Genomic DNA, 26,668 nt, shown 5'->3' with positions numbered 1-26,668 from the left:
GGTGGCATAACTCTTCGGCCCTCGTGAGCCATCCTCAGTCCCCCAAAACGTCGGCCACGATTCGTCCTTCATCCACAATTCTTTCTTGAGCCCACACCAAACCCGACTGCCTGCTGATGGCTGGGTGGCTGGGTGGCTGGCTGGGTGGGTGGGGTAACGAGTCGTCTCAATAGTCGCCGATGCCCACGTCGCACTCGGAGTCGCTGTCCGTGACCGAGGCGGAGGTGGCGGGCGCCGTGAGCGATCTCTGGGCGCGGCAGCTCGAGCTGGAGCTGCCCGCGGGGCTGCACGAGAGCGCGAGTCGCGGGGAGCCCGCGGGGCTGTCGCGAGCCGCGAACGAGAGTAGAGGCGGCGAGGGCGACTCCGACAAGCCCAGCAGCGGCGGCTGCAACATCCTGCACGCGCGTCGTGTGTGGGTGGGTGTGTGGGTGGGGGTGTGTGGTGTGTGTGTCGTGTGTGTGTGGGTGGGTGTGGGGGTGTGTGTGTGGTGTGTGTGTCGTGTGTGTGTGGGTGGGTGGGTGGGTGGGGGTGTGTGGTGTGTGTGTGGTGTGTGTGTCGTGTGTGTGTGGGTGGGTGTGTGGGTGGGGGTGTGTGGTGTGTGTGTCGTGTGTGTGTGGGTGGGTGTGGGGGTGTGTGGGTGGTGTGGGAGTGGGTGTGGGGGTGTTGTGGGTGTCGTGTGTGTGGTGTGGGTGGTGTGTGGGTGTGTGTGTGGTGGGTGTCGTGTGTGGGTGTGGGTGGTTTGGGGGTGTCGTGTGTGTGGTGTGGGTGTGTGTGTTGTGTGTTGTCGTGTGTGTGGTGTGTGTGTTGTGTATGGTGTGTGTGTCGTGTGTGTGGTGTGTGTGGTGTGTGTGGTGTGTGTCGTGTGTGTTGTGTGTGTGGTGTGGGTGGTGTGTGGGTGTCGTGTGTGTGGTGTGGGTGGTGTGTGTGTGTATGGTGTGTGTTGTGTGTGTGGGAGGGTGTCATGTGTGTGTGGGTGGCGTGTGTGGGTGTTGTGTGTGTAGCGGGGGGAAGTAAGTAGTGTTCGGAGGGTGTGTGGCGTGTGATGAGTGTAGCGTGTGGTGAGTATGGTGTGTGTGTGGTGTATGTGGGTGTTATGTGGTGTGTGTGTGGTGTATGTGGGTGTTATGTGGTGTGTGTGTGGTGTATGTGGGTGTTATGTGGTGTGTGTGTGGTGTATGTGGGTATGTATGGTGTGTGTGTGGTGTGTGTGGTGTGTGTGTGGTGTATGTGGGTATGTATGGTGTGTGTGTGGTGTATGTGTGGTGTGTGTGGTGTATGTGTGGTGCGAACGTGCGAGGAATGCGTGGGGGTTGTTTGTGTGTGTGGTGTTTGTGCGTTGTGTGTGATATATGTTACGTGTGTAGCCGTGTGCGTGGCACGTTTGGTGGTGATGGTGTGCAGAGGCGCGTATGTGTGCGTGTGATGTGTGTTTAGTGTGTGGATGTGTTGTATGTGGTGTGTATGGTGTGTGTGTGTGTGGAATGTGATGGGGTGGTTAGGATTACACGCGAACACGCATTAGGTTGGCATCGTTACCGTCATCATCAGTAGCGGTAGCATCATCAACAACGGCAGAAGGATCTTCATAATATGCATGTCATTATTAATCGAAAAATCTATTGAACTATTTTCATATGTTCTCGCTCTACGCATAATATCACGCCTGTAAGAATAGATGATATACCGTTTACAGAAACTGTTGTACATGAAGATTGCATACAACAGTTAAATTGAAACTATACATTAACGAACGAGGCAGAACACACAGGGCAAACAATCCAACACAATCATGATAATCGATGATTGACTTGAACGGGGACCCCGAATTGCGACGATTCATCGCATCGCGGGGAAGTCAGATACATGAATCGTTAAGTGCCGAATCAACACCACCACCACCGTCATCATCAACCATGATCTATCCACTGCTAGTTGAAGGCCGTGGCTATCCCCACAGCGTGAGTTGATTCTCATCGCTTCGTCCAGTAAATCGACTCGGAGTCACGATCGAGACGAATTGTCAAGAGTCTCCGTTGGACGTCCCGAGCCTGAGATGGAAACTCCACATTCGCATGGCATGGACACGCCCCCAAATAGGACGACCGGCTGTGGACTTGTCACGAACGTAAATATATGCACACAAGTAAATCTAGTTTTATGTATGTATATATATGTATTTATATTTCAGAGTCAGAATATTATTTTTTACTGGGAGAATCCGAAAAGCTATAAAGCTCTCGTTCACAGATCTCCGGTCGGGGCGGGTAATAAACAATACAGAAACACGATAGGAGCGCAAAGTAAAAGAAAGGTGAACAAATCACACAACACGCGTACAAATACAACATTAAACCATTCCCGTCCTACCAGACAAGCCTCTGTACTGTGTGTATATATATGTGTGTGTGTACGTGTATGCGTGTGTGTTTGTTTATATGGGGAGCGGTGGTGTAGCGGTTAGCGCGCTGCGCTACGAACCCGGCGACACAAGTTCGATTCCCGCTCACGGCCAACACCAGTGACGATTATTTGAAACGGTCCCGGTCCTGGACCTCCCCTAGGTCGACTCAGTCTAAAATGAGTACCTGGTGCGGTGTGTAGTAAACATCGCCACTGTGGGAGACAAAGGCGGTCCGGGGTGGTGCTGAACACCCACCCCCCTCGTGTAAAGTTCCGGCCTTCACAGGTGCTCGCTAACAGCACTTGCCCCTACAGTCTGTTAAGGCTATACGGGGGATCTTTGTATATGTTTAAGTAAACGCTGAGAGATCACGTGTGTTGCTCTGCAATGGGAAATCAGAGACGGCTGTCAATGTCACGCTCTGCACTCGAAGCACTCAAAGTAATTGGCTTTTAAAAAATATACCATAAAATGTCAAGATAATGTGTACGTATTCTAAAGGTTAGTATTATGCTCTACGATTTAAAGAATATTACGGAGATGCGTTTACATCGATAGGAGCACCGATTGCAAAGTTAATGGACAATTTTAAAGAGCCGTGGTCTGTCTCTTGCATTCGTCAGTCCCACCTCTTCTGTGTCGTCATAATCATCATCGTTATTACTAAGCGTCTTCCGAAATGATTCTTCTCCCGCACGTTTAAATTCAATTTCACGTTCATTTTGTTACAACGGGAAATCCCGTGTAGCCAGCCACCCAGCTAGTTTCGGTGGCAACAGCCCGCAGCAGTTGCTAAGAACAACAACAACAGAGTTACTGTTGGGGTCGGTGAGGAGCCCAGCCAGCAGCCAGCCAGCAAACTCGAGGCACAGATTATTGTAATAGTGATGACTATATCTGTATGCGTATATATAAAGTCTATGTGTAGATCATGTATGTATACTCATGTATATGTACACATATGTGTATATTTGTAAATATGAGTACATATTATAATTTATCTGCATACACACACACACATATATATAAAAGTAAGCGTGTATTTGAGTATGTGCGTGCTATTAGGTAGCGGTAGCGTAGCGGTTAGCGTTACGCTGCGCTACGAAACCCATCGGCCCGAGTTCGATTCCCGCTAACGGCCAACACCAGCGGCGCTTATATGAACCGGTTCTGGGCCTTCCCTAGGTCGACTCAGCCTCAAATGAGTACCTGATGCGGTGTAAAAACACCGCCAATAGGGAGACAAAGGCGTGGTTGTCGGGCCACCCATCTCCTCGTGTTCCGTGCCGGCCTTCATAGGGGCGCGCCAACAACACCCCAACAGTCTGTTAATGCTATGCGGGAAATCTTTATGTGTGTGTGTGTATATATATATACACAGTATGGGTATACAGTGTGCATGTGAGCACACGAGCACACGAGTACACGACTACAGTACACGTGTGTCAGTACACGTGTGTCTGCGTGTGTCGTGATATTATTTGGAGCAATATCACGACATTGACATGGGTGCACGTGTATTGATCTCCACCACGCACGGGCGGTGCGGACGCAGCGACGAACTTGTCACGTTTGATTCGCGTGACACTTTCTGGTTTATTGTAGATTTGAAGTTTTCGTGACTGCAAGGATCCATACTCTTTGGTTCTTTCGGGAAAGTCACGTAGGTGAAAATTAAATGAAATAAAAATAAATTCATTGGTCTTCTTGGTTCTTTTGGTAAAGTCACGTAGAAGGGAAATAATAAAATAATAAAAATAAAACATAATAAAATAATTCTCACGACGTTTCGGCCACAACGCAAGCAGCCGTCCTCAGGTGAAGACCAGGTCTGTCGGGGAGACAGCGTCTGAAATTGCGTTGTGGCCGAAACGTCGTGAGAATTATTTTATTATGTTTTATTTTTATTATTTTATTATTTCCCTTCTACGTGACTTTATCGAAAGAACCAAGAAGATGAATCCCTGCAGTCACGAAAGCTTTAAATCGAAATTTAAATTCATTGGCTGTGTCCGGGTGGAGGAGGGCTCCCCCGACACACATTTTATTTACGCGATGACCGAACCCAAAATAAACCTATTGTGAATCATAATATCGGTCGTGGAAACCTACGTACAAAATGAATACTACACGCACACACACACACCCCCTTGACACGTGATAATATTCTGATATTATTTTTAACACCCATGTGATTGCGTGTGCCGTACCACGATAATTATCGTTATTTTAATCACACCATGTCACGGTGCGTTACAGATAACGCATTCATTAATACAATCACACACAAGAGTCTGTCTCTTTGCTGACGATAAGTACAAATCAAAATAACTTATTTGTTCACCAGCCGATCGACCTGCCAAATAAACGAACAAATATCAGCAACGTTTGTTTAAACAAACAAACGAAAACAAATACAACTCTCGTGCCGTTGTCCACCTTCCGAGTCTCATCAGTAGCGTGTTACCCCCGAAACAAAATGTGGCGCTGTACAAACATTGGCCCAGAAGGCCGGCAAGACCGACGGAGTAAAATCGAGATTTTATTTTTGCGTTTGAGCTGCGAGCCGACCCGCTGCTGCGTTCATACATCACGTTCAACCAGCGATCAGTATTTCACAAGTTGGCGATGAAAACATTAAAGGCTTCTTCTTCTTCTTGGTTCTTTCGGTAAAGTCACGTAGAAGGGAAAAAATTAAATAATAATAAATAAAACGTAATAAAATACAATTATCACGACGTTTCGGCCACAAACGCAAGCAGCCGTCCTCAGGTGAAGAACAGGTCTGTCGGAAAGACAGCGTCTGAAAGGCTTCTAAATTATCGTCAGCCACGATCTATCCACTGCGGACTGAAACCCCCCCCCCCCCCCCAAAGTCGACACCATATTTAAAAAAAAACTAAATCTGAGCACAGGCACAAAAGCTCCACAACGTTTAGCGTCCAGCACCCAGACAGCGCAGTCAAAGTTGTCAGAGCGAGCAAGAGTGTAACACTTTTTTATTGTACGCGTGCCGGACTTCTTGTTCACCGTACGTAGCCAACCGTGCTAATCGGAGGTGCGGAAATTAAATTGTTGAATTGATCGAGGCTGTTTATGATACGAGCTTGGAAGGGGGAGTGCTGTGGGGACGGAGGGAGGGGAGACGATGGGAGGAGGGAATTCCAAAGTCTAAAAGTGCGAGGGAAGGAGCAGGACGAGAAGTGAGGCGACCTGCAGTGTGGTGAGTGACTGGGTGAGTGAGTGAGCGGGTGAGTGACTGGGTGAGTGACTGGGTGGGTGAGTGAGTGAGTGAGAGTGTTGTTTGCAGTGTGGTGAGTGACTGGGTGAGTGAGTGAGAGTGTTGTTGTCACCTGCAGTGTGGTGAGTGACTGGGTGGGTGAGTGAGCGGGTGAGTGACTGGGTGAGTGACTGGGTGGGTGAGTGAGTGAGTGAGTGAGAGTGTTGTCTGCGGTGTGGTGAGTGACTGGGTGAGTGAGTGACTGGGTGAGTGAGTGAGAGTGTTGTTGTCACCTGCAGTGTGGTGAGTGACTGGGTGGGTGAGTGAGCGGGTGAGTGACTGGGTGAGTGACTGGGTGGGTGAGTGAGTGAGTGAGTGAGAGTGTTGTCTGCGGTGTGGTGAGTGACTGGGTGAGTGAGTGACTGGGTGAGTGGGTGAGTGAGAGTGTGAGAGTGTTGTTGTCACCTGCAGTGTGGTGAGTGACTGGGTGAGTGGGTGAGTGAGTGAGTGAGTGGGTGAGAGTGTTGTTGTCACCTGCAGTGTGGTGAGTGACTGGGTGAGTGAGTGAGAGTGTTGTTGTGATCTGCAGTGTGGTGAGTGACTGGGTGAGTCAGTGAGTGAGAGTGTTGTTGTGACCTGCAGTGTGGTGAGTGACTGGGTGAGTGAGTGAGCGGGTGAGTGACTGGGTGAGTGACTGGGTGAGTGAGAGTGTTGTTGTGACCTGCAGTTTGGTGAGTGACTGGGTGAGTGAGTGAGCGGGTGAGAGTGTTGTTGTGACCTGCAGTGTGGTGAGTGACTGGGTGAGTGAGTGACTGGGTGAGAGTGTGAAAGTGTTGTTGTGATCTGCAGTGTGGTGAGTGGCTGGGTGAGTGGGTGAGTGAGTGAATGGGTGAGAGTGTTGTTGTCACCTGCAGTGTGGTGAGTGACTGGGTGAGTGAGTGAGAGTGTTGTTGTGACCTGCAGTGTGGTGAGTGACTGGGTGACTGGGTGAGTGAGAGTGTTGTTGTGACCTGCAGTGTGGTGAGTGACTGGGTGACTGGGTGAGTGAGAGTGTTGTTGTGACCTGCAGTGTAATGGTCGCACATTGCAGTGGATGAGACGACACAGAATCCGTTGAGGGAAATTCACGGGAAGAGGGCAGCATCACCACAACTCGAGAAGGTTGCCTAAGCGGCAGGCGATTGCATTTACATTACCAAGGTCGCACTCATTACACACAAAGTGCTTGCCATTAATGGGCCACAATAGCTCGCTGATCTCGTCACAGAGCCGAAACCATCACGCGAACTCCGCTCATCGTGGCAAGCAGCAGCGGCTTTTGGCGACCCGCCGAGCAAAGGCGGTCACCGCATCGCGCAGCTCGATTGCGAACTCATTTCTTTCGAGACGCTTTTTGTGCTTAGTTTGTTGTCCTTCCGTCGCACCTTCCGATTGGCACGGTTAGCTGCGTACGGTGCGAACGAAGTTCAACGTGCACGCACACACGACCGCTGACGAGGCGAGCAACTGCAGTCGACTGCTGGATCATCAGTCAACCTGAGTAGCAGTGCAGCGGGGTAGGTGAGATGTGACTACGTATTTCAAGTGTGGGCCTGTGCAGGACACGCCACGACTACAAGGCACGATTTGGCTGGGCGGCGGCGGGGGTCGAATCTAACGACGGAAGTGAAACAGACACAGAGGACGCTACGCAATCAGCTCACTTGCTGCAGCTGGATGCAATCGTATGTTCAACTCGGGGTGACTTTTGCTGGATAATGATGATGATGATGATTATGATTCCGTACGTGTTCTCCTTCATGTGAAGCAATCTAAACTCCCAGCTCAATTAATTCTAGATTTGAAGCTTTCGTGACTGCAAGGATTCATACTCTTAGTTTTTTCGGTTTTTCTCAATTGTTAAGGTGGAGAATTCGAGGTTAACGAACCACAGCAATGCGACTGTGACCGTGCAAACCCACGTGATGGACCGCACAGTAAACCCACTGTGGCCTGCGCGTCTTTAACGGATGAGAAGGGTACAGCAGAACGACACGAACTCTCTCTTCTAGATTTGAAGTTTTCGTGACTGCAAGGATCCATACACTCTTTGGTTCTTTCCAAAGAGTGTATGAATCCTTAATAATAAATAATACAAATAATAAAAATAAAAGATTTAAAATAACTAAATTAAATCACGACGTTTCGGAAGCAACACAAGCCTCCGTCATTTTTATTTATTATTTTATTATTATTTATTATTTTGTTTTTATTTTTTTCATTTTCACCTACGTGACTTTGCCGAAAGAAACAAAGAGTACGAACTATCTCTCCTGGAGGCCTCTCGTGGCCAGCAGCAAACCTCGACATTGGCATCTCGCTCCGGAACAGATTGCCATACACGCAAGAAGAAGCATTCTTAACGGAAGCGTGAATAATAATTCATGCTCGGTTACAGTTGTACAGGGCTAGTCCATTCTCATCCACCGGTTCTCATCGATTGTCATCATTGATCACATTCCACCGATTGTCAAACATACGGATTTCAATGTTGTTATCACGATGTATTGTTTTGTATAATTGTTTAGCGTGTACCGCCTTCTAATTATAATATAATGATGTATTATTAATGTATAGTTTGCCAATACACTGCTGGATGAAGGCCTCCCAACTGCGGTGTCGATGGTCGTGGCTGTTTGACCATACTTCACCACACTGGTCAGTGCCGGTTGGTGATGTGTTAGAGGGGGATTACAAGATCATCAGGCATCACTCATGTTAGCCGCGGCAAGCAATCGAACCCAGATCGTTGGGGTTACATGGCACTGCGCTAACCACTGTGGACCTCACTCTATCCGCATCGAGTAAATATTATCGTGTTACTATAAACTCAATGTACACGGGTAATCGGCTTCGATTCGGGCAATGGACATTCTTCATAGCAGAGACATTCATGAAAGCAAAATGACAATTTACCGAAACGTCGCCTATTAAGTTGCTAAATTTGATACTTATTTTTGTTTTCAATTATTTCTCCCTTTATTTCGCGTATCTGTTGTTGTTGATTATTCATTCATTTTACTTTACTGCGACTTGTTGCGTATGTCGGGGAAGCGGCGGTGTTGTTTTTTGATGAAACTCGATTTAAGAGCTCATTGGCTCACAGGGTAATTAAAAATAAACTGAACTGAAACTGCTACTGAGAAATGTGTCGAGTTTTTCGTTTGTTCGTTACGTGAGGATGTATACTCTGCTGCCGCAACGCAGAATCACGCAGACACACGAATTATCACGAGTGTTCGACACGTGTGTGCTACCATTCGTTCAGACGTCCGTGTGTGTACATGTATACACGTCGTAACCCTCCACCACCCGACACAGCCAATGAGTAAGGGATTTGTCACGTGAGCAAAAAGTCAGCTAAAGATTTCGTGACTGCGGGGATTCATCTTCTTGGTTCTTTCGGTAAAGTCACGCTGTCTTTCAGACAGACCTGTTCTTTACCTGAGGACGGCTGCTTGCGTTGTGGCCGAAACGTCGTGAGAATTGTATTTTATTATGTTTTATTTTTATTATTTTATTATTTCCCTTCTACGCGACTTTACCGAAAGAACCAAGAAGGAAAAAAAACGCCAGTTAGTTACTACTTCAGCCCACCACCGGTGTGTTGGCGAGGTGATCCACGACATCGACAATTTGAGTAGTACGACGTTTGGCTGGTAATTACATCCAGCATCGTCGAGCGATTTGCCAGAATATTTTGGCAGAGTTACGACACGTTTATACTTACGCGATTTAACCCAAAAAAACCTTTAATATGAATAATATTGGTCGCGAGAGTTTACCACGTGTTAAAATGTATATGCGCAGTTCCACGTGGGCACAACGCGTTAACGAATTCGCCTGCATCGTTGCTCGTAACGGAGAGGGTCGGGAAGGGTTTTCGCCCAAAGCCTTTCGTTTATTCTATTTGCTTCACGAACGATCTCGTGTCGTCGGTTTCCCGGCCGTTTTACACGGGAGATCCGTGGTGCCGCGTGAGAACATCAGCAGCAGCAGCAGCAACAACAACAACAAGACAAGCACATCGATATTGCAGAGAACGAGCACACGGTCCTGGAAGAACATCACGTGACGAACAAACCGGGCATTTAGCAAATTGCAAGTGTGATATAAAACAAAAAAGTTAGGTACAGATGCACGCACGTGTTTTGATCTGACAATGACACCCGCGTGTAAACGAGCTGCACTGTCCAACGCGTGGACTTGACCCAGAGACGAGAGTCGCGCAATTTCCGTTGCAGAGTTGTTATCTTTCAGCTGAGCCGTTTAACACGGTTCTGCACGGTTTAACACGGGTTTACACGGGTTTTACACGGGTTTTACACGGGTTTTCACAGGTTTAGACGGTTCTACACCGGTTTAACACGGTTTTACACGGGTTTAACACGGTTTTACACGGGTTTTTCACGGTTTTGCACGGGTTTAACACAGTTTTACACGGTTCTACACGGGTTTACACGGGTTTAACACTTTTTTACACGGGTTTAACACGGTTTTTCACGGTTTTACACGGGGTTTACACGGTTTTACACGGGTTTTACACGGGTTTAACACGGTTTTACACGGGTTTACACGGTTTTTCACGGGTTTACACGGGTTTTACACGGTTTTACACAGGGATTACACGGTTTTTCACGGGTTTACACGGGTTTATGCGGTTTTTCACGGGTTTACGCGGTTTTTCACGGGTTTTACATGGGTTTAACACGGTTTTACACGGGTTTACACGGGTTTTACACGGGTTTAACACGGTTTTACACGGGTTTACACGGGTTTACACGGGTTTTACACGGTTTTACACGGGTTTAACACGGTTTTCACGGGTTTTACACGGTTTTACACGGGTTTTACACGGTTTTACACGGGTTTACACGGGTTACACGGGTTTTCACGGGTTTTACACGGTTCTACACGGGTTTACAAGGTTTTACACGGGTTTTACACGGGTTTGTACGGGTTTACACGGGTTTACACGGGTTTAACACGGTTTTACACGGGTTTTACACGGTTTCTCACAGGTTTACACGGGTTTTCACGGGTTTACACGGTTTTACACGGGTTTACACGGTTCTACGCGGGTTTACACGGTTTTCACGGGTTTAACGCGGGTTTTACACGGTTTTACACGGTTTAACACGGTGTTACACGGTTTTACACGGGTTTTGCACGGTTTTACACGGGTTTACACAGTTTTACACGGGTTTACACGGGTTTAACACGGGTTTTACACGGTTCTACACGGGTTTACAAGGTTTTACACGGGTTTTACACGGTTTTTCACGGGTTTACACGGGTTTAACACGGTTTTACACGGTTTTACACGGGTTTTTACGGGTTTACACGGTTTTTCACGGGTTTACACGGTTTTACACGGGTTTACACGGTTCTACACGGTTCTACACGGATTTACACGGGTTTACACAGTTTTACACGGGTTTACACGGGTTTACACGGGTTTACACGGTTCTACACGGACCACACGTGGCCCGGGCCTCTTGCTGCGTGCGGCTCTTCTTCTGAGTTCCCTTCGTTGCCTTAAGAAAGTCCCCTGACCCAGCACGTGGAGCGAAACGTCGGGGACGTCGTGCCGTACAACCTCATTAAAAAAACACATCGGGAGAGAGTTTAACGCTCGGGTTACAGGCCACTATACGCCGACAACCTCACCTCTAGCACTGCCGAGAGCCTGAGAACATTGACACCGTGGCAGCGGCCTGCAAGGCTATGCCTTGCTGATGAGGGTCAACCAAGTGGAAACTTAGTCTCGGTTGCTCAATGTACACAGGCGCCAATGAGAATCATTCATCTGGAAGGCACGATCTACTAAGTAGGCTGCTTTCGCTATGTATTTTCTTTTTTTTATTTAAAGGATGCATAATGGCTGGAATACTCGCAATGTCAACATTGTAGGCCTGTTTAATTGTAGCAAAATAATGCGGCGCGCAGCGAGCGGTGGCGCAGCAGTTAGCGCACATCGCTACGAAGCCGGCCACCTGAGTTCGATTCGAGGACACGGCTCACACATCAGTGGCGAGTGGTCCGTTTACATTTAAATTTGGCCTCCCCTCCGCACCAATGCTCACGGATCAGCATGGTGAAGTATTGTCCAAACATCCTCCGTGACTGACTCAACGTTGGGAGGCCATCATCCGGCAGGGAATTGACAAAAATGATCAATGTATGTGAAATTAATATATAACAGTATTAATATGTACTGTACACGATAACAAGTGTAAAGTGTCTACATTTATATTTCGATTTAAAGCTTTCGTGACTGCAGGGATTCATCTTCTTGGTTCTTTCGGTAAAGTCACGTAGAAGGGAAGTAATAAAATAATAAAAATAAAACATAATAAAACAATTCTCACGACGTTTCGGCCACAACGCAAGCAGCCGTCCTCAGGCGATATTGCTATGGGGTTTTTTTACCTTTACACCGTTGTTGAAACTGTGTTAAGTATTGAAATAATAATCGGTATCAAATATATTATCAAAATGTTCCGAAATGTTTGTATAATTCTGCTGTTGTAAATAGTGAATATAATTCATTGTTTCACCGTTAGGCTCGCAATCTGCATTAATAATACATAATTAAATAACCTATCCGATATAAATAATCTTACGATTGGCTTAACACGTAGGCTTTCGCGACCAATATCATCCACAATACAGGTTTTGTGTCGTTAACGACGCATTTATATATTTACGCGATTATCTTTATAAAAAACAGTTTTAAACGAAACAATGACGTGACATGTGTGTGTGTGGCGCATACGTGTGAGCCATGTACAATTACAATACTCTATAGAATGTGTGTACATTGAATTAACATTCACCATCGCTCTATTTTAATGTGATGTCAACAATTCGCAACCTTCTTCCAATATTTGTCTCCCCACTTTTGACACATCCCATCAGCAAACACGGCTTTCTGGGAGCGTCATGCATTGTATAATTTCGCGTCGATCTATAGGAACCCATTCGTTACGGAGAGGTTCCTTGTCAATACGCATCGTGCAGTTCACCAACATTAGTTTAAGCCAGGCTGAGTATGCTTATGACACACTTAATGTTGTGAACCAGAGTTGTGCTTGCATTGAATAAATAAGCAGGCAATATATCCAATTCACACCTGTTCCTACACATAAACAATATATATATATTTTGTACACGTCCCATTCGGGAATGCATTTTCCCCCCAGTATACAGCAGTAGTTAAGTAGTAGGTTTTTACCCTTTCAACTGGTACAAAAACTGACACCTTTTTTGTACCAGTTGAAAGGGTAAAAACCTACTACTATATTTTGCCACTGGTAAAGGAGATGTCTCATAGCAGTAGTTAAGTCAAGAAACAGCACTGGGCAGGTTTCAACATTCACTCTCTCATCAGCAGAGTCTGGTTTGGATTAAACTAAATCCTGGCGAACCGCCCAAATGTTTAAAGCCAAATAACATCTTTGCTAGATATGGGTCCCACCAAGTGCAACGGAAAACTATAGAACGTAATTCTGTTTTGTTTAATTTAGTACCAAGGTCAATTTAGACACTACACATCAGTACTCAATGTTTTAGCAAAGTCGAGTTCAATGTAATCAATACAAATAGCCACCATTACTTCTACAGGAGCCAAAACAGCTTCGGTGTTTTACCCTATATCCTGCCTTTTTTGCATTCAATTAAGTAAAATATTGACGTGATATTTATTCATTCAACCGGGAAAGATTCAATGTATCTCGAGATAATCTTCCACGAGGGTTCTGCATTGCGGCGTTATCCCGCACAATTCAACGACACGTACGCAAAGCGACATAGAGTGTCCGGACAAATGTTGTGTTGTGGCTTCGTAAGCCAACGATACTACTGTGCAGATGAAGCGCCATGGACAAGGGCCATTTGCCGAAACGTCGCAGATTATATATACATATTCTCAAGCACACAGTGTTGTTGACCAATGTGTTTTAGTTTGTTTTGCAACTGCATGCAGGGGGGGGGGGGGTGCAATCCTGACGTTACCATCTGTAAAACATCCGAGCGTCATGGTTAAAATATTCGGTCGATGTGTTTTCAGTTTGTGTGTGTGTTTGTTTACAAAGGTCAATGGTTGTGGTTCGCACGTAGCTCGTCTTCCGAATGATTCGTCTCCGGTTTCTTCCACGCGGAATGAACCCCTTGCTCAAGTGTGATCTATGGCTCACATACTGATAAAACCGGGACAAAGGTCCCTGCACGTATAGCCTTCAACAGGCTTTTGGGGCAAGTGCTGTTAGCGAGCACCTATGAAGGCCGGCACGGGCACACAAGGGAGTGGAGTAGCCAGCACCACTCCCGGCCGCCTTTACATCCCAAGAGGCGATGTTTGCACACCGCACCAGGTACTCATTTTAGACTCAGTCGGCCTTGGGGAGGCCCAAAACCGGTTCAGATATTCGTCGGGGGGGGGGGGGGTTCGTAGCACAGCGCGCTAACTGCCACACTACTGCTCCCCACTGACACATGCATATCCATACAAAGACAAACATCCCCTGTATATCCTTAACAGACCCATCGAGGCGAGTGCTGTTAGCAAGCACCTACATACATACATATATACATAAATGCACATGTTACGCACACTGACAAACACTCCACGCAGTCTACCGAATTCATCCCATCCCCCGCCCCCACGAAACAACCCCCCCTCCAGGTGTGAGCTCACCTGTTCTTGGCCGCAGCCGCGCGGTCTCTCTGCCGTCGGTTCTTGAACCAGTTCCCCACCTGGGTGGGAGTGAGTCCCGTGGCCTGGGCAAGCTCCCGCTTCTTGGCCGGGTTCGGGTACGGGTCCTGCAGGTACCACTCCCGCAACAGGCTGCGCGTCCGCTCCTTGAAGCAGTGCGACTTCTGCTCGCCGTCCCAAATCGTCTTGGGCAGGGGGAACTTCTTACGCACGCGGTATTTGTCCACGGGTCCCAGCGGGCGGCCCCGAAGCCTCTCGGCCTCCTGGTAACGCGCCTCGAGCCACATGGCCTGCAGCTTGGCGTGCGACGCCTTGGCGAAGCGGTGGCCCTCCAGGATGCGGTACATGTCTCCGAAGTTGCCCGTGTGGAACGCGACCACGGCCTGGGCTCGCAGCACGGCCTCGTTGCGGCTCAGCGGGTCGCCGGAGTTGCCCGCAGAGAGCGCGGCCGCGGGCAGCGACCAGAGGAAGCGTGCGAGTCTCTCCACGTCCCCGCTCTCCTCCAGGGTCTCGCAAACCCCGGCCACCTGCTGCGCGCTGAACGTCAGCGTGGGCAGGTGGAGCATGCTGGGGTACCTTGACGGGCCGCGCGCGGAGAACGCCGCCTCTTGCTTCATTCACGGCGCACCGCCAACCTGGGACAGTGTCGCGTGGCGGGGGGGGGTTAGGTGTTGGGGGGGAGGGTGTTTACGTGCAACGTTTGCACGGTGTCGATCGGATGCAAGTGCGATGAAGAAGGGACATTGCCCGAAACGTCGCCTAATAGTATGGTATCCTTGTCGCGTGCAGTGTATTGACGAATGTATCGAATATTTGTTTAATTGACAGTCTTCTCTAAGATGTATTTGATCATTTGCTCGTGGTCTCTCTCCCACGTAATTCAACGTTGCACTGGTCGTGATGATGATGATGCACGGCTCTGTTTAACACGTAGGCTTTCGCGACCAAGAATCATCCAGGATGTGCGGCTCTTTTTACAGCCCATGGCTGGGTTAAGGGGCTCCCCGTGCCGCGTCAATCATGGGGCGGGCGGGTGAGTTGGCAGCACTTTTCAATGATTTTCGCCGCGGCCGATAATCTTACTCTGGTCGCCGGCTTCACTCGAAGTGCGCGAACCACAATTCTAGTGTATCTCGCTTCAACTTGCTTACGAAGTGAAGTTCCAGATCGATCTGGAACTTTAACTGCCGCGCGTTGCTCTTCGTAGGCCGAGCGTGCAAGTGCAGCGGCCCTCTAGGCGCGTGCACCATAAGTCACTTGAAGGGATGTCGGAGGAAGCTCTACGTAATCCACTTCCGCGGACCGTTTTATATTTAACTTCCCTGCGAGAGATCTGAAATGAACGTCCCGTGACTACGACGATAGCGCACTCGGGATAAGATGGCGGGGGGAAGGGGGGGGAGTGGAAGGTGGTGGTGGGGTGGGAAGATTTAAAATAGAAGTAAAAATTAACAAAGTTAAAGAGACGAAGTTACCTGCGGTGAGCGACGCGTGGAATCCCCAGCGGGCCCGGCGCGCTGTTTATCGGCTTTAGGGTCACACTCCACGCGAGCAGGACAATTACTGGGTTCGCCGATGTCGGATATATCTCGCGATGTGTGTATATATATAAAGTTCGTAGAGTGTTCAGCGAGACTAGGGGCACGGTTGGACTCTGTAGGCTGTCCCTGCCACGCTTGAGTGAAGTTGATCAAATTCTGATTTTGCGTCGGTCCTGCCCAAGATAAGAGTGTTTGATTTGTGTAATTGTGAGTATTGCGTAGACTAATAGACGAGACTTAACGCGTGCCAAATATTGGCTGTATTATCCCTTTATGCGTTAGATATAGTTTATAGTTTAAACTAAGCCCTATTCGGTGATGGCTGAGTCATTACCTGCGAATACCCCACGAGCGTATATTGTCCTAATTCCATTCCACCATCGTATCTCTCTCTCTCGACGTGAAGATATTTGACAACAATCCCAGCTGTGTCTGAATATTCGTTATGTCGTTTCGCTATGTCTCTATGCATGTGTGTGCGTGCGTGCGTTTATAGGCCACAGATAACGTGGAACAAACAGCCGGCTTCAGCGCCACACGCCTCAAGATGCATCTCTCCCGTCGCTCACCGATTACCCGCCTCTCTGCGATACGCAGTTGCGTGGTGCAAGGCGAAATGTGGCGATTGACTGGAGATCGCGAACCCGTCGGAGCCGCGAGGGTCACGGTGGGAGGAGCGGATGCCGAGGTAGCCCCCCCCCACTCCCCCCCCGCTCCTCCCCCCCCACTCCCCCCCCCCGCTCCTCCACCCCCCTCCCGCTCCTCCACCCCCCACTCCCTCACCCCCGCACCTACCCACCACAAATCTGCTCCGTCTCCCCTCTCGAGGCGCCTCGATCCCCCAATGGACGCACCGCGCTCCGCTTTGACCACCACCACCAACAACAACAACACCAACAACACCAACAACAACAACACCACCAACACCACCAACAACACCACCAACAACAACAACACCGCCAACAACAACACCACCAACAACAACACCAACAACACCACAACCACCAACAACAACAACACCACCACCAACAACAACACCACCACAACCACCAACAACAACAACACCACCACCAACAACAACACCACCAACAACACCACCAACAACAACAACAAAACCACCAACAACACCAACACCACCAACAACAACACCAACAACACCACCAACAACAACAACAACACCACCACCAACAACAACAAAACCACCACCAACAACAACACCACCAACAACAACACCAACAACACCACCAACAACAACAACAGCACCACCACCAACAACAACACCACCACAACCACCAACAACAACAACACCACCACCAACAACAACACCACCAACAACAACACCACCAACAACACCACCAATAACAACAACAACACCACCAACAACAACAACAAAACCACCAACAACACAAACAACAACAACACCACCACCAACAACACCAACAATAACACCAACAACAACAACACCAACAACAACAACAACACCACCACCACCAACAACAACAACAACACCAACAACAACAACAGAGGCGACGGCCCCCCTCCCGCTCCGTGGAGCCTTCAGCCAGAGTTGGTGGGGCAAGTGCTGTTGGCGAGCACCTATTAAGGTCGGTAACGGCACACGAGAGAAGAAAGGAGAGAGAGAGAGAGAGAGAAGGGGGGGGGTGTCAACACTACGCCTCCGACCGCCTTTGTCTCGCACCTCCGATTAGGACGGTTAGCTACGTACGGTGCGAAAGAAGTTCATCGTACGTACGGACTTAAATACGTCTCCCCAGTGTCGACGTTTACACGCCGCACTCCGTGTTATTATGGCCGAGTGGACCCAGGGGAAGATGAAGAAAGATCCGTTCAGATATTCCTCACCGCCGTGCGCTAACCGCTACACCACCGCTCCACACCGCGGTACAGACGCACTAACACACAGTTACGTACACACTCACACACTCACACATTTATATATTCATATCACCAACTCGCCACTGATGCGACACGTCGCCGGGAATCGTAGCGGGACTCGCTCAACCATAGCGCCACCGCTCCCACACGTGGAACGCGCACGCACGACGACGACTAAAAAGCAGGCCGGATAAACAGAAGGCACAAAAGACAAACACACACGCATCACGTGTACAACCACAATACATGTCCCACGTAAACCTTGAGAGCAGCGCCGATGAAGACCGGCACGGCACGCAAGGAGGTGGGCGGCTAACAGCACGCCCGGTCGCCTTTGTCTCCCCAGTGGCGATGTTTACACGTTGCACCGGGGTACGTACTCATTTGAGGCTGAGGCGACCTAGGGGAGGCCCTGGACCGGTTCAGATAATCGTCACTGGTATTGGCCGTGAACGGGAATAGAACCCGGGTCGCGGGTTCATAGCGCAGCGCGCTAACCGCTACACCACCGCTCCCAACACAGACAGACACACACAGACAGACACAGAGAGACACAGACACACACAGATACACAAAGAGACACAGACACAGACACACACAGAGAGACACAGACACACACAGACACACAGAGAGACACAGACACACACAGACACACAGACAGACACAGACACACACAGACACACAGAGAGACACAGACACACACAGACACACACAGACACTCAGAAAGACACAGAGAGACACAGACACACACAGACAAACACAGATACACAGAGAGACACACAGACACACACACACAGAGACACACAGACACACACAGAGACACAGACAGACGCCCGCAGATCCACACGTGCACGCTACACCGAGACACCGAGAATATTGAGCGAAATCGCACTCCGAATAAACTCCCCCCCCCCTTCCATGCGGTGGTGGTGCCAGTGTTGGGGAGCGGTGGGGTAGCGGTTAGCGCTACGCTGCGCTACGAACCCTGGCCACCCGAGTTCGATTCCCGCTCACGGCCAACGCCGGTGACGATGACCTAAACCGGTCCTGGTGCGATGTGTGAACATCGCCACTTAGGGAGACAAAGGCGGCCGGGCGTGGTGTTGGCCACCCCACCCCCTTCGTGTGCCGTGCCGGCCTTCATAGGGGCTCGCTAACAGCACTTGCCCCAACAGTCTGTTAAGGCTACACGGGGGATCTTTGTCTTTGCCGGTGGTGGTGGTGGCTGCTGGTCGTGTGTTTATCTCCACCACCACGATGATGCAGGCTACGCGGCTGCCTCCTCTGAGTTAATGTCACGCAGAGTTAACGCGAGCGTGCAGACCGACCTCCCACACCGCCACAACGCCCACCTACTCACACATTCTACACGACACATACACACATTACACTTTAGACATACACGAACAGATAAAGACATCGATCCCCCGGATAGCCTTGGCAAACTGTTGGGACAAGTGCTGTTAGCAAGCACCGATAAAGCCCAGCACGACACACGAGGGGATGGATGGGTGGCCAGCACCACACCTGGCCGCCTTTGTCTCCCCGGTGCCGATGTCGCACCAGGTACTCATTTGAGGCTGAGTCGACCTAGGGGAGGCCCGGGACCGGTTCAGATAATCGTTACTGCTACCACTACCGCTCCCCATACCCACACATATACATACACACACACAGATACACACACACAGATACACACACACAGATACACACACACACAGACACACACAGATACACACACACAGATACACACACACAGACACACACAGATACACACACACATAGATACACACACAGACACACACACATAGACACACACACATACACACACACAGACACACACACACAGACACACACACAGACACACACAGACACACACACACAGACACACACACACACAGATAAACACACACACACACAGACACACACGCACACACACAGACACACACACACACACTGACGTACGCACCCCAGACCGACCCCCCCTCTCTCCGTCGCGAGTCATTATCGGTCTCAGCGGGGACCGCGACTGCCCCGCACCCCCCCCCCCCAGCGCTTCCACTCCCCGCCCCCCACTCCCACCCCCACCCCACGTGGTGAGTGGGGTAGTGGTGGTTAGTGTGGTGAGTGCTGGTAGTGGTGGTGAGTGTGGTGAGTGTGGTAGTGGTGGTGAGTGTGGTAGTGGTGGTGAGTGTGGTAGTGGTGGTTAGTGTGGTAGTGGTGGTGAGTGTGGTAGTGGTGGTGAGTGTGGTAGTGGTGGTGAGTGTGGTGCGTGTGGTAGTGGTGGTGAGTGTGGTAGTGGTGGTGAGTGTGGTAGTGGTGGTGAGTGTGGTAGTGGTGGTGAGTGTGGTAGTGGTGGTGAGTGTGGTGCGTGTGGTAGTGGTGGTGAGTGTGGTAGTGGTGGTGAGTGTGGTAGTGGTGGTGAGTGTGGTAGTGGTGGTTAGTGTGGTAGTGGTGGTGAGTGTGGTAGTGGTGGTGAGTGTGGTGGTGGGTGGTTGTTGGTTGACGGTAGCCAGTGATGGTGATCGTTGTTGGCGGTGGTGGCTGGTGGTGGTGGAGGAGGAGACAGCAGGTGGTGAAGGTGGTGGCATTGTAGGTGGTGGTGACGTCGCCACATCCCCTGTGCCAAGCTAGGTACACCTAGAGGCCAAGTCGAGTGTTGACAGCTCACTGACAAGAGGGCACGGGACCGGTATGACTTATGGAGATGAGTGGCCGATACACCCAGTGCCGGATTATCCTAGTGGCAAAAGTAGCTGCACGTGTAGTAGCTCCACGTGTAGTAGCTGCACGTGTAGTAGCTGCACATGTAGTAGCTGCACATGTAGTAGCTGCACATGTAGTAGCTACACATGTAGTAGCTACACATGTAGTAGCTACACATGTAGTAGCAACGGGCCCCGCGCTTTCAAGGGCCCCACGCTAAATTCTTTCAGGCTATCAATTCCGGTGCAGTGATTCTGCACTTGCTCTATTACTATAGTACTATACCGCCTTCGACTTTTATGAACGACTGGGTGTTTAAGGTTAGCGATTTGCCTATATTCTGGCTGTATAGCAAATGAAAAAATGCAACTACTTTACTATGCAAGTAAAAAATGTGTGTTTTAATAGTTATGTTTATTTATTTAGGGCCCCTTTATAACATCATGCTACAGGCCCCGCACTCGCTTAATCCGGCACAGGATACACGACCACCACCACGTGCTCCTCACTGTGCCAGACCTGCTGCGCTGTAGCCCCTCGACTCTCCGCTCGTTGTTGTGAGCGTCGATCCACCGTCCTCTGTGCTGTTGTTGGAGTCCGAGTCATACTAATTAGTACCACCTTCGTCATACTAATTAGTATGACTCGGCCTGCTGATGAATATGACTCGGCCTGCTGATGAGTAAATACAACTCATACTCTTAGGTTTTTTCGGTAAAGTCACGTAGGTAAAAAATAAAATTTAAATTAATAAAAGTAATAATAGAAATAAAATAATACTTTTATTAATTTTAATTTTATTTTTTACCTACGTGACTTTACCGAAGACACCTAAGAGTATGATTCCTTGCAGTCACGAAAGCTTCAAATCTAGAATAAATACAACTCAACCAGCTGATGAGTTTTCAGACTTGACCGAGGCAGCTGCATGTAAAGGCAAGTACCGTACGTGCAACCGCATCTCAAGACGGAGCACAGAAGTGGGGCACACGAGTGAACAAGCGGAAAGTCGGAGCCGGTGACACGGCAAGTGGGTGAAGGCAGAGCCACACGGGAGAGAGGGGAGAGAGGAGAGAGGGAAGAGAGAGAGAGGGAAGAGAGAGAGAGGAGAGAGAGGGCAACATCGTGGCGTGTCCCAGGGCCAGCTAGGTCACGCAGTCGCGGCCCTAGCGGAATAAGCAAACAAAAGCCAACGCACAGGGACCCATGTAGCTCAAGAGGTCTTCATTATAAAACAAAATATTGTGTTGCTCCACTTAGAACTCAGATTCGGTTCTTTATTTAAAACCTGAATGCTATTTGTGACGAGTAAAAGGGATTCCCCGCGACAATGTGCGCTGCTGTATTTCAGTGGGGCTCGCCTCTTTACAGCCCTAAGCCAGTGGTGGAAATTCCACATTTCTATGGCGGGGGCCGAGTCTGTTATCGATAGCATCTAGGGGAGGCCCAGACACGCAAGTCCAGCGGTGCGCACACCGCTTCCGAATCTATGACACATGATCCAAAGATTCCCCGTATAGCCTTAACAGACTGTAGGGGCAAGTGCTGTTAGCGAGCACCTATGAAGGCCAGAACGGTACACGAGGGGGTGTGGGTGGCCAGCACCACGCCCGACCGCCTTTGTCTCCCCAGTGGCGATGTTTAAACACCGCACCAGGTACTCATTTGAGGCTGAGTCGACCTAGGGGAGGCCCGGGACCGATTCAGATAATCGTCACTGGTGTTGGCCGTGAGCGGGAATCGAACCCGTGTCGCCGGGTTCGTAGCGCAGCGCGCTAACCACTACACCACCGCTCCCCATGACACGTGATGCACACACACACAGACACCTTACCTTCTGCACGTGCTTTTACGCTCTCGTAGGGCGCTAATTGGAGATATTTCTGCGTGCTCTGTGCTGAGATTATTCGCGTTAACAGCCTCCCCCCCTTCCCCCCTAAGTACCAGGACCCCAAGCAGAGTGCGTAATGATGTGTACCCGGCCAACAACTCATGAATGGAACTTTTTTTAAATATATATAGACATATACAGTATAATGCCCACGTATTTACTTGAGAAAGTCTCGCTGAGTCTGAAAATTCGTTTTCATTTATATATTTAGTTTATTGCATGAGGGTCCTACTGCATTCGGATAATTCGACTAAATTCACGTTTGGCTTCGTGTCAATGGGAAGTGGAGTTCCCGGAAAAAAAAACCCACCACGCACACGAACATATAACACTCAAAGGCTCGCACAGATAGATTCAAGAATCCATGACAGTTTATTCTATTAAATGAGCGTGAAATTCCCGAGTTTCGACTCCTGCACGACAACGGCATGTACACGTGCAGTTTCTTTCAAGGGTCGATACAATAAGTACTATTGTGTGATGTCTCCAGCGGTTGCCCTATGGAGAGGCCGACCCCTGTCATAGGAATGTGGAGTTTAACAAGAGCCAAGGGAGATGAGTTCCACCTAATGCTTGTTTGAGTTTGGGGACTTGCACTGATGTATTTGGTTTTAATTTACGAGTGAACATTTAAGAGTGGAAGGGAAATAATAAAATAATTTGAAAAACCTATTAATACATTCGTTTTATTATTTCCCTTCTACGTGACTTTACCGAAAGAACCAATAATATGAATCCCTGCAGTCACGTAAGCTTTAAATCGAAATTGAAGAGTGGGTTATACTTCATATAAATGCACATTTACACTCACTCTACTGCCTACTCGTTCACTCACCGACCCACTCACAATTTGGAAAATTCACACATTCTTTTAATCACTCACTCACCTACCCGGCATACTCACTCACCATCTCACTCAAACGTACACACACACACTCACCCGCCCATCGACAATGTCGCTCAATGAACCAAAATTCCACTCACACCCCCTAACTCAACAACCCACCCACTCACTCGCCAATTAATTTACTCACTCACATACCCATGAACTCACTCACTCACTTACTCAACAACCCACCCACTCACTCGCCAATTAATTTACTCACTCACATACCCATGAACTCACTCACTCACTCACTAACTCGCTCTCTCAGCATTTCTCTGAACTATCCAATCAGTCGTACCTCGATTGACGTCTGCCCCTCTTACGTCGTTTCGCAAATACGTCGTCACTTTATTAACGCCGCCGATTTGCGTTGCATCAACCCCACACTTACGTCGCTCACAGCATCGTCCGCCCTTTCTCGTACCCGTCGCCTCGGCCTTCGCGACCACCACCACCACCACCACCCACTACCACCCTGTAAATCGCTTTGATTGACGTCATTTCGATATTCGTCGCCGCGCCTTTCAAGAACGCATCGACGACGTAGACCGATGAATTGCTGTACGTAACTCAGTCAGTCAATCGTTCTACGCAGCAGTGACTCAAGCACCAATCTTTTAACTCACTCGGCGACTCATTGACTCACCTGCCCCAAAAAAAGTTATTAAAAAAATGTTCCACTCCCAACGCTGTTATTATCAAAATTGGCTTCACGCAGCCGGCGCCTTGCCTGCTTGCAGAGTTACACGACTCGCTCGCACGTCACCACTCGTGTCAGCTCGTCAGACCCACGGAGAGACGAGGATATTGCACTTATTAGGCAGGTCCAACCTAGCAAGAACAAACAACAAAAAAACCCAAACCCAAATTACATGCCGCACATTTCATCCTCTCGCACTCGCGATACAATCTCTCTCCGACTTCACTCAAACCTCTCCTTGCGTGTGCGCGGTATTATTGTGTTCCCTCCTCGCGGTTGTGCCGCATAGCGCCGAACCCCACGTGGCGCCTAAAGAAGCCACAAGCAGGGTGCAGTGAAACGTCGGACATTGAGCGAATAATTCGAAAAAAAAAAACACATCAGCGAGATATTCACTCAAAAGCCCCCCTCCCACCTCTCCCTTGCCCACACCACAAAACCAGCACCACCATCCATCTCTCCCAGCGACCTTCCGACCAATCCTGGTCCACCGTCGAATTCCACCATCCTTGGCAGTCAACCCTCCCCGTCACCGCCCACTCCTCCACACAACCTCTCAAATCCCCCCCTCATCTCTACTTCCCTTAAAACGCCTCCCCCCACCACCACCACCCACCACCACAGCCCATGCATGCAAACAAAACAAAAAATGCAATAAACCCGATTTTGTGAATCACCGCGGGCCAAATTTGACACCTTGGCACATGATGAAAGTGCTGACGCTGAATTAGCGGCGCATTGTGAGAAAATGCCCCGCGCGCCGAGGGTGATGATGGGGGATTAAGTTGGTCGTGAGGTTCCCCCCCCTCCCCCCCTTCTTTCTTTACCACTCCCCGAGTACATTTCCTTCCCTGAGCTCCGTCACGCTGAGAACTTAATAACCGCTCTCTGGCGAAAGCGGCTCTCTCTCTCGCTAAAGTGACAATCAGTTTACAAACGAGGGCGCGCTACGTCGAGAAATGGGAACCGAAATAAGTCCCCACCACCTCCCCCAAACCTCCCCCAAACCCCCGCCTCTTAAGCACCAATCAACAAGTCCGTGGAAAATCCCACTCCTTTTGTTATTTATATTTGGCATCTCTATGTCATTGGCAAATACTCCCAAAGTGCGTGGCGACGTCGTGACGGGTAGAGGTTTTTTTTGTTTTAAAGGGAACGCCCATGAAAGGGGAAACGAATCCCTGAAGTCACGCAGAACAACAACATCAACATCATCAGCAGCATCATCAGCAGCAGCAGCATCACCATCATTAGCAGCAGCATCATCAGCAGCAGCGGCGGCGTGGAGTTTTGAGAGGCGTCTCGTCTTCAACACCCGGGGTTTGCTTCTAATAGCATCGTCGCTCTATAAATATAAAGTAAGATAAGCCGTAGCGCCCGCACGCAAGCCGACTGAATCGCTCCTTGCACGTATGCCGAACTTCTTTCGCACCGTACGTAGCCGACCGTTGCTAATGGGAGGTGCGAATGAAGGACAACAAACTAAACACGCACACAAAAAAAACAGTTCAAACGGAATGAGTTTTCATTCTAGACTTTAAGCGCAAAGCTCCAGTGGCTTCGTAATATCAGAAGGAAGAGCGTTCCAGACGGCCGCAGAAGCGCGTCTGAAAGCGCGTGATGCGGTGACCGCCGCGTTTGTTCGATGGTGAGAGCCAAAATCCGCTGCTTCACGTATCACCGGAGTTCACGTGATGGTCGATATACTCCTTGACGACGAGATCAGCGAGATATAACGGTACGATTGTGCCAAGCACCTTGTGTGTGACGAGTGCGCCCATATATGAGAATCAGAATCTGCATTCATACCGGAGGAATCCGATGAGCTATGAAGCTCTTTCTTTTTCCACAGATTTCCAGTCGGGTCGCGCTCCAATTCGGCCGTGGACGTCTTCTGGGTGGAGTTCCCCCACTGTGGTGGCGCTTGACAGATAGCCCGGACCACGACCATCCTCCCACGCGTTTTGTGTTTAGTTTGTTGTCCTCGCCCCCCCCCCCGTACCACCGATTAGCACGGTCGGCTGCGTATGTATAATTTCTTTCGCACCGCACTTAGCCAAACTAAACACACAACAACAACACAAATTCTAAAGAGACGATGGACTAACGTACGATGTGAAATAATGTCAACATACACACGTACACACACACACAAATGCCCGCATGGCTTGTTTCAGTACATGGCTTGTTTCATTTATTCGAGTATATACTTCCGAGAACAGACGCAATCGGTTAATCCCACAACATTTCCAGGATCTGATGATCCGTATTGAGTCTCCAACGAGGTCCCTCGATTCAGTCTCTCCCCCTTTTACACACCCGCTAACTCACTTACTCACTTACTCACTCACCGACTTACTAACTCACCCACTTACTCACTCAACAGCCCATTCGCTCACTTTGTCAACACTACCACCCGATTTGCGTCGCCTCAACCCCCCCACCCCCCACACTTACGTCGCTGACTGCATCGTCCGTCCTTTCTCGTTATCCGTCGCCCCTCAGCCTTCGCCTCCACCACCACCACTACTACCACTACTACTACCACCACTACCACCACCACTACTACCACTACTACCACCACCACTACCACTACTACTACCACTACTACCACCACCACCAATACTACCACTACTACTACCACTACTACTACCACTACTACTACCACCACT

At 49.4% G+C, this 26,668-nt stretch overlaps 1 protein-coding gene across 2 annotated transcripts; it reads right to left on the bottom strand.

Moving 5' to 3' along the window:
* Positions 1–166: 166 nt before the first annotated feature.
* On the bottom strand, positions 167–21,625 carry LOC144727534 (homeobox protein SIX6-like). Of its 2 annotated transcripts, none has more exons than XM_078606400.1 (2): positions 14,359–14,993; positions 167–395 (listed from the first exon to the last, which is right to left on the bottom strand). In XM_078606400.1, the coding sequence occupies exons 1-2, from the start codon at positions 14,991–14,993 to the stop codon at positions 167–169; spliced, it is 864 nt and encodes a 287-aa protein (XP_078462526.1). The 2 variants fall into 2 exon arrangements, with proteins under 2 accessions (XP_078462526.1, XP_078462527.1); XM_078606401.1 differs by lacking the exon at positions 167–395 and adding an exon at positions 21,570–21,625 and having other exon boundaries at positions 14,355–14,952.
* Between the last annotated feature and the right edge of the window lie 5,043 nt (positions 21,626–26,668).

Source organism: Lampetra planeri, chromosome 25 (genome assembly GCF_965212315.1).
Source record: "Lampetra planeri chromosome 25, kcLamPlan1.2.h2, whole genome shotgun sequence".
In the NCBI taxonomy this organism is placed as follows: Eukaryota; Metazoa; Chordata; class Hyperoartia; order Petromyzontiformes; family Petromyzontidae; genus Lampetra; species Lampetra planeri.
This window is presented reverse-complemented; position numbering and strand designations above follow the sequence as displayed.